General features: G+C 65.7%; 2 protein-coding genes across 2 annotated transcripts in view; one reads left to right on the top strand and one right to left on the bottom strand.

The window, feature by feature from the left end:
• CD63 (CD63 molecule) overlaps positions 1–7,451 on the top strand; it is a 23,081-nt gene that overhangs the window by 6,285 nt on the left and 9,345 nt on the right. The gene's annotated exons all lie outside the window — the stretch shown is intronic.
• Positions 13–7,451, bottom strand: part of GDF11 (growth differentiation factor 11) — a gene marked incomplete at its 5' end in the record, with an annotated part of 7,869 nt that continues 430 nt past the window's right edge. The window contains 2 exons of the mRNA XM_014525457.2: positions 13–1,205; positions 1,925–2,298. Coding sequence (XP_014380943.1) covers positions 825–1,205; positions 1,925–2,298 — 755 coding nt within the window. The remainder of the gene's footprint in view (positions 1,206–1,924; positions 2,299–7,451) is intronic.

The raw sequence follows: 7,451 nt of genomic DNA, 5'->3' as shown, positions 1-7,451 counted from the left end.
CATCCTGGAGGGAGGGGCGGGGGGGGGGGGGGGAAGGGGAGCTGGCCAGACTCTGCCCTGCAGCCTGCAGCCCTCCCGCAAGCCAGGTTCCCCTGGCTTCTTGCCCTGCTTTGGGGTCAAGGCCAGCATGTGGGGGGCGGGGGAGAGGGCAGCCGGGACCCCGGTTTGGTTTGGGGTCGACTCATCCTGAGCCCTCCATCACAGGACCTGATGGAGCAGGGGATGGGCAGAGTGGAAACGGCCCCCCAGCCTCCACGCCAGTGCCCGTGGGCTGCTCCCGCCTCACCCCCAGCAGCCCCTGGCCCATCAGGGTTTCCCCTTCTCCAAGGGCCTCTGGCCCAGGCACTGCTGGAGGCAATTCTCTGGCTCTCAAAGGGCAGGCAGGTGAACCCCTCCCGTCCCCTTCCCACAGCACAAACCCACTCCCGAGACCACTCCCAAGCCCTGCGATTCCACCCGCTCCTAGCCACCCCTGCCACCATCATCTTCCCGTTTGCTTCTGTGTTTAACCTAAGAGCCATGTGGGAAGCCCTCGCCGCCCTGCTCCAGGGATGCTCGTGGTTGCAGCAACCCCCGGGAGCTCAGGCCCGGCGAGCAGAAGGTCTCAGCAAAGTGCCTGGGGGAGGTGGGGGTGTCCCGGTGGCGCCTCGACGTATTGCACAGCGCGTAGGGCACGGGTCCACGGCGGGACAGCTCGTTCTCTCCCCCCGGCGTTGGCTCTTTCCATTGGAAACAAAACAAAACAAAAGTAAAAAGGGAAGAGATGGGGTGCTGATGCCCGGAGGGGGAGCGCGGCGCAGGGGCCGGAGCCGCGCCCGCCGGGCCTAGGAGCAACCGCAGCGGTCCACCACCATGCCGGGGATCTTGCCGTAGATGATCTGCTGCTTGTCGTTGAAGTAGAGCATGTTGATGGGGGACATCTTGGTGGGGGTGCAGCAGGGGCCGGCCGAACCGCGGGGGTTGGCCTGCTGCACCAGGTGGGTGTGCGGGTACTTCTGCATGAACATGTACTCGCACTGCCCCGAGCAGTAGTTGGCCTTGTAGCGCTTGGGGGCGATGATCCAGTCCCAGCCGAAGGCCTCGAAGTCGACAGTGAGTGGGTAGCGGCAGCAGCGGGACTCGGTCGAGTGCTCATCGCAGTCCAGGCCCAGGTTGCGCCGTGAGCGCTTGTTGTTCTCCAGCACGCGCAGCTCCATGAAGGGGTGCTGGGGGGCAGAGAGACAGAGCTGAGCCCTGGCTCCTCTGCCACCCGGCTGCCCCCCTCCCTGCCCCCTTGTCCCAGGCAGGAGGGGCTGCTCAGGCATCCTCTGTCCATGTTCCTTCCCACCCAGCCCATCATAAAAGTGGGGGGACTGGTGGCCACCAGGCAGAGCTGAGGGTTTAGCCAGGTTCACACCGGGATGGGGACGTCCCAAAGGAGAGAGGCCCGGCCTTGGCATCAGCGCTGCCTGGACTTGAAGTGCGGGAGGCTGCCAGGGGCAAACCCCTGCTCAGACCTAGTCACTCTCCCTTGCAGCCTCTGCTCTCTGCTGCCACGGGGGACAGGGAACCAGGCAACATGGACCTGGGATCTGACCCAGGACGTGGTAGCTCTGATATCTCATCTGCTCCCAGCTGCCACGATCCACATCCTGCGTCTCCCACTCCATCCTCATTCAACTGCATGGTCAGAGATGATGACCAACCCACTCTCACCAGCCTGGGCTGGCCCAGCACTGCACCCTCTTCCCCTAAGGATGCCCAGGGGCACCTCTCAATACGTGACGGGGGTGGAGAGCCTGAGCTTGCACCCCTGAGAGAGAGCCCAGGCCAGGAAGCCACGAGGCAGCTGGGCTGGATCTGGTGGAGGGACCCAGGCAGAGAGCTCCCACCCCCCAGGCCCCTCCACAAAGGGTGGGCAGCGCCGTCCCCAGTGTTTACCTACCAGTCCCTCCGCGCCGGGGCCGAGGGAGGTGACGGCCAGGTCATTGCCACTGGGGTCGAAGGCGTTGATCTCGATGCCCCAGTTGTTCTGCGGCTGCTTGAACCAGTTCTGCAGCACGTGCTTGAAGTCGATGCTCTGCCAGTGGCCGGCGCGGGAGTTAAGGTCGATCTTGAGGGAGCGGATGCGGATGTGGCGGCTGCCCTCCTCTGTGACGGGCTTGAGGCGCAGGATCTGCAGGTACACGGTGGAGGTGTGCTGCACGGGCCGGAGGTACACCCACAGCTGCGCCTTCACCACCTTCGTGAACATGATCTTGGGGCTGAAGTTGAAGTAGCAGCAGTGCGGGTTCCCCTCGATCTGCACCACTGGGTCGGCTGCAGGAGGGAGAGCATGGGTCAGCGGAGCCACCGAGCCACCCACAGACCCCCTCCCCCCCGGGCTGGCTGTAGGGCATGGGCCCAATCCTGCCCGGTCTGGAAACACCCCATGCCTCCCTTCAGAGAGCATCGGGGTCTGGCCCGTCACGGGCAGCTTGCAAAGCTGAAGCCGGGCCAGGGTCAGAGAGTGAGAGCAGGACGAAGGCCAACTCCTCCTCGATCGTTAGGAGGTGAAGGTCAGGGCAGAGGTCGCTGGGAAGGTCACTCGCTGCCCCCAGATTTGCAAGAAGGTCTCGAAGCTGAGCTCCAGCCCCCGTGTCACGAGTGACCCCGTTGATATGAGGGGGCAGGCCGTGGGGAGGGCAGGGGCAAGGCTGTCATGGGGGCAGGGTGTTGAAGGACCCAGGGAAGGGACTCAGGGGCACCTGCCAAGCTGGGGGTCCCCAGGTGCCCACTGGCGTTGGCAGAGAGATTTCAGCCACGAGCGCATGCAGGCCAGGCTGGGTCTGTTGGCCTGGTGACCGCGGGAGCCGAACCCTCAGACGCTTCGGCCAGGGCGTCTGGCTCCCCGGGAGGTGGCACAGAGTCAGCGTCTCCTCCTCCCCCACCTGCCCAAGCCAAGCGCCCGCCCGCGGCTCCGACAGTGTGCCGGCAGCCAAGGGCGAGCGGGCGTCGTTCCTGGAGATTAGCAGAGCCCAGGGGGAGGTAGGACGGTGCCAGGAACATGCTGGCGTCTGCCAAGGGAAACATGGATCCAGGCCGAGCCGGCCTGGCCTTGGGCTGGGGGGCGGCAGGGTCTGGAGCACCAAGGAGCTCAGCTGGTGACACTGCAGCAAAGCCGGGCACAGAGCCCCAGGACCCCTGTGCCCACTGCCACACGGGGGTGGCACCATGGCAGAGGGGCACATGTGTTTCCCCAGGCCAGGCTGCATTGCAGCTGGGGAGCTGAGACTCCAGGGCTCTGCTCCCAGCTGCGGCAACCCGTCTTCTCCGTGCCTAAAATAAGGGGCTGAGCCAGGGCTGGAGGAGACGGGGCAGCCACGGAGCAGGTGGAGGGAAGAGAAGGGTTGATTCCTTCCCCCAAGCACCCCCCTGCGGGGCCAGGCACGGGCACCAGCGGAGGGGAGGTCCTGGCTTGTCCCTGCTGCCCGCAGCCCTCCCCCCACGCCCTGCTCTCGCTCCTGGTCCCTCCCTTCTTGGAAACATCTGTGTCAAATTGAGCTGGGAATTTCCCCCCCAGCCCGCCCCACTGTCCCCCCCATGCACCGGTCAGGTTTAATAGCACCCAGCTGCAGCGCGGGGCCATTTGCTGCGCACTGAGGCCTCCCCTCGCGGATGAGGGTCACGACACCAGCCCGGCGCAGGCCGAGGAATGCCACCCCCTCGCGTGAGCCGCAGCCGCCGGCCCAGCAAACCCCTCCTGGCAATTTGCTGCGCACAAGCCCCCTATTAAAGCCGCGCTCCCCCAGGAGCAGCTCATAAAGCATTTTCCTCCCTCTCTGCCCCCCTTCCCCTTCCCCGATGGCTCTTAAAGCCACAGCCTCTCCCTGTCCATCCGGGCAGCCTTGACTGGTGCTCGGCTTTGGTCTCTCCCTGCCTGGGAAAAGAGTCACCTGAACTGGGTAATGCCAGCTTGAGAGCCCAGCCTGCTACACCCAGTGCCCAGGACCTTCTTTGTCCCATGTGGGGACATGCCCACGGGAGGACAGAGGTCACCCTCCTTCTCCACAGCTCTCCCAGCCCCAGCGCATCTCAGGGCCTGGGCCCAGCTGCAGGCAGACTCAGACCTGCTCTCCCCCTTCCAAGGCTGGAGGGCTGCTGGGAAGGGGAGCAGGGAGAGGCTGTGGCAGGGAGGTGGAGAGGACTGGCACCTTTTGGGTCCTGGGGGGGCAGAGGTTCTCCTTTAGGGCAGGGAGAGGGGTTCTTGGTGCCTGGGGCCAGACAGGGCTCCCCCCAATGTGTGCGGGGCAGTCCCAGCTCTGTCCCCAGGCCGGAAGGCACAGGCAGGATCGATGTCTTCCAGCCCCTGGGTGGTGGGGGACAGAGCCAGCCCCGCTCCCCCAGCTGCGCTCAGCCACACTGACCACCACGTGCAGCAGGCGCCCCTGGCATGCTCACGCCGCCCCTGGCACGCTGGCTGGCCGCCCTGCCAAGATGCTATTCCTGTCGCCCTGGCAACCAGGGGATAAAGGTTACCGGGGCATTGGTTGCAGCTGAGTATCCGCGGCACGCGGGGAGGGGGCAGGGAGCCCCCACGCAGCTGCTCTTTGTTCCCAACTTTGACTCTTCCAGGGACGGGACTAGCCCGGTGCGGCGCCAGGGGGGCTGCACGTGGCCCCGATCCAGCCTGGCCCAGCCCCCAGTGGCTGTGTGAACTCCTCACACGTGTGGGCCTCCAATGGTGTCCAGCATCCCCTGGGCCCTGGTGGGACCGAGGCATCCTGCTCCCGGGAACGACACTGCCCCTGAGGCTACAGGCTGGATCCGGGAACCAGGGTGAGCCAGGGACATGGCCCACTCCTCCCGTGACCTTGAAGGAATGGCTCCAGCCCCTACGGGGGAGAGGGGCACAAGCTGGACCCAGAGGACCTGGCACAAGGGGCTCCCCCCAGCCTTGCTGGTGCCCTCCACTCCTGTCCCATGGTCCCTGCTTGCCCATCCCTGCAGTCCCCCGATGCCCGGCCGGTGCATCCCAGCCCTGCTAGCCTCCCTGGATGACCCCTTCTTGGAAAGTGCCGCAACCCGCTGTGCTGTTGGTTCCCCCAGCCCCCCAGCAGCGCTGGTCCCAAACAGCGGGTACCGGGGTGGCAGCTGCTGGGTTGGCACCCACCTCCCAAGTCCCCCTTCATTAGCTTCCCCTCTCCCCCTACCCAGAGGTCAGCAGGGGTCACGGGTAGCCCATAAATGGTTTTAGGACCCAATTAACCTTCCCTGGTTTCTTGTGCCGTTAAAAAAAGTGGGGGGGATGAAACCCAGGGGAGCAGGGCGGGGGCGGGAACCCGAGAGCTTTATGACCCGGCCCCTATAAAACCTGCCCTTCCTTCTGTTCAGGAACCATAAAACTGCACACACGCAATTGCCAAGAGGAGGTGAAGAGGGGAGGAAAAATCATAACGATAACAGGGGCGCGGGGCAGGGATGGCAGTGCCAGGCTTTGGGGTGCCCGGCCCCGGTGTCATCCATCCAAGCCAGGCCTGGCATCTCCTGCCCCGTCCAGGTGTGGGACCAGGGCGGGGTGACAGGGGTGCACTCCCTGGCATTGGGGTCGGGGCCCCTGTGTGGTGAGGGGGGCTGGCGGCAGGCCGGAGCGAGGAGCGACACCCCAGCGTGTCGCCGATTTTATGGCTAATAAAGTTTCAAAGCTGCCGGAGTTGCTCCGTGCCTGAGAAGGGAATTTGTCAAGGAGCCGCTGGGGAGAAAGCGCTCACCGCGTCACTCCTCGCACGTCCCTTCCTTTCTGCTCGCCTTCACACGCTCCTGCCTGGCCCCGATCCTGGCCACCACCCCAGCTCCCTTCCACATGCTCCTGCTGGGCCAGGGTCACGGGGCTTTGGGCAGACAGAGGTCAGTGGGCTTCCCATCACCGGGCCCTTGACTCAGAGTCCACCGGAGGCACCGGAGCCCACCGAGCCCTGCCGTCCATGGCTGGGGCCAGGGCAGGGCTGGAAGCCAGGACGCCTGGGTTCTGGTCCCCGCTCCGGGAGCCAAGTAGGGCTTCACCCAGCTGGGGAAACCGAGGCACCAGGGAACAGGGCCTGTGCTGGACCCCTCTGCCCCATGGGGAGCAAACAGGCTGTAACCTGGGAGTCTGTGCACCTGGCCTGATTTCCCAGCCACGAGCGGTGACCTTGGCCTGGACCAGCTCAGCCTGGACCCACCATCCCAGCTTACTGGGCTGGTGGGGGGTGGGGGGTCAGCCCCCAGCACCCCAGGCAGCCCCTCCATAGAGCCTCCAGCGCCACTGCAGCTCCAGTGCCATTGGCTCCGTTGCCCCATCTCCCCTGACGTGCCCCCTCCCCTCTCTGCTGTCACCCCTGGGGCACACAGGCCTCAGGGCTGCCCTGCATCTGCTGAAAGTCACCTGAGCTGCCCAGTGCCTGCAGCCCCCAGACCATGGCTCCCTTCTTGGCAGCTCCTTTCCAGAGCTGTCCTGCCCCTCACCGCCGACATGGGCAGGCTGCAACAGGTGGGGAGACCCTCCCCTGGCAGGGGAATTGGGCAGCTCCTTCCAGCCACGTTCCCTCCCTGCAGCCAACCCAGCCACTTTGCTTCCCACTCTCCCCCGTCTCCCCTGCACTCCCTGCCAGGAGCCCTGCCATGGCCTGCACAACCCCCAGGCCCAGCTGCGGATAGGACAGGACCAGCTGCTTCGACGGCACCTCTGAAAGCCTCAGTGACCTGGGACTGAGCTGCAGGCGGGTTTGGAAGCATCACACCCACCCCGGGAACAGATCCCAGCTCCCAGCACCTCCAGGAAGCCCGGGCAGCTGCTAGTCCCTTCCCTGGAGGTTTCCAGGGGGCTGGGCTGTTGCCTGAGCCCCCCAGCCCTGGGGGGGCAGTGGCTCTGGAGAGGGTTGGGGTGACCTGGACTCAGCTTGAATGCCACGGCCCTGTGGGGGGGGCGGGGAAGCACCGGCATGTCAGGTCACTCAGGGACCAAGGAAGAAGCTGTGGAGGGTCGCAGGCTGTGAGACACCCACAAGCCGGGCCGGGGAGAGCTGCGCTGGGTCCCTGCTCCCTGGCACTGAGCAAAGCTGCTTGTCCTGGATTTGCTGGGAAGAGAGCGGAGCCAGCAGCTTTCCACTGCTACAGGAGGCAGCCCCTGCGGGAGGACACCACATCTCCCAGCCCCTGCCTTGTGTCCTCCAGGGCTCAGCTGCCTGCCATGACCAGGTTCAGGCCTGCCCCAGCCCCTTGGGACCCCCAGGTCCCTCCTGCCCTAGCCCCTCTCACCCCAGGCAGGGGCTCCTGCCCACCACAGCTGATCCTCTGCTGCCAGCCAGCTCTGCCCCTGGCCCTAGTCCTGACCCCACCGGGAGCCCCTGAACTTCACCTTCTGGGTGCCGGTGCCAGGGACCAGGACAAGCGGCTGGTGCCCGCTCAGCCTCGTGCCTTGGCAGAGCGGTGCCCGCGGCTCCGGGGGCGGGGCG

Source organism: Alligator sinensis, unplaced genomic scaffold, assembly GCF_000455745.1.
Source record: "Alligator sinensis unplaced genomic scaffold, ASM45574v1 scaffold1065_1, whole genome shotgun sequence".
Classification (NCBI taxonomy): Eukaryota; Metazoa; Chordata; order Crocodylia; family Alligatoridae; genus Alligator; species Alligator sinensis.
The sequence above is the reverse complement of the archived record's forward strand: the minus strand, read 5'-3'. Positions and strand labels throughout refer to the sequence as shown.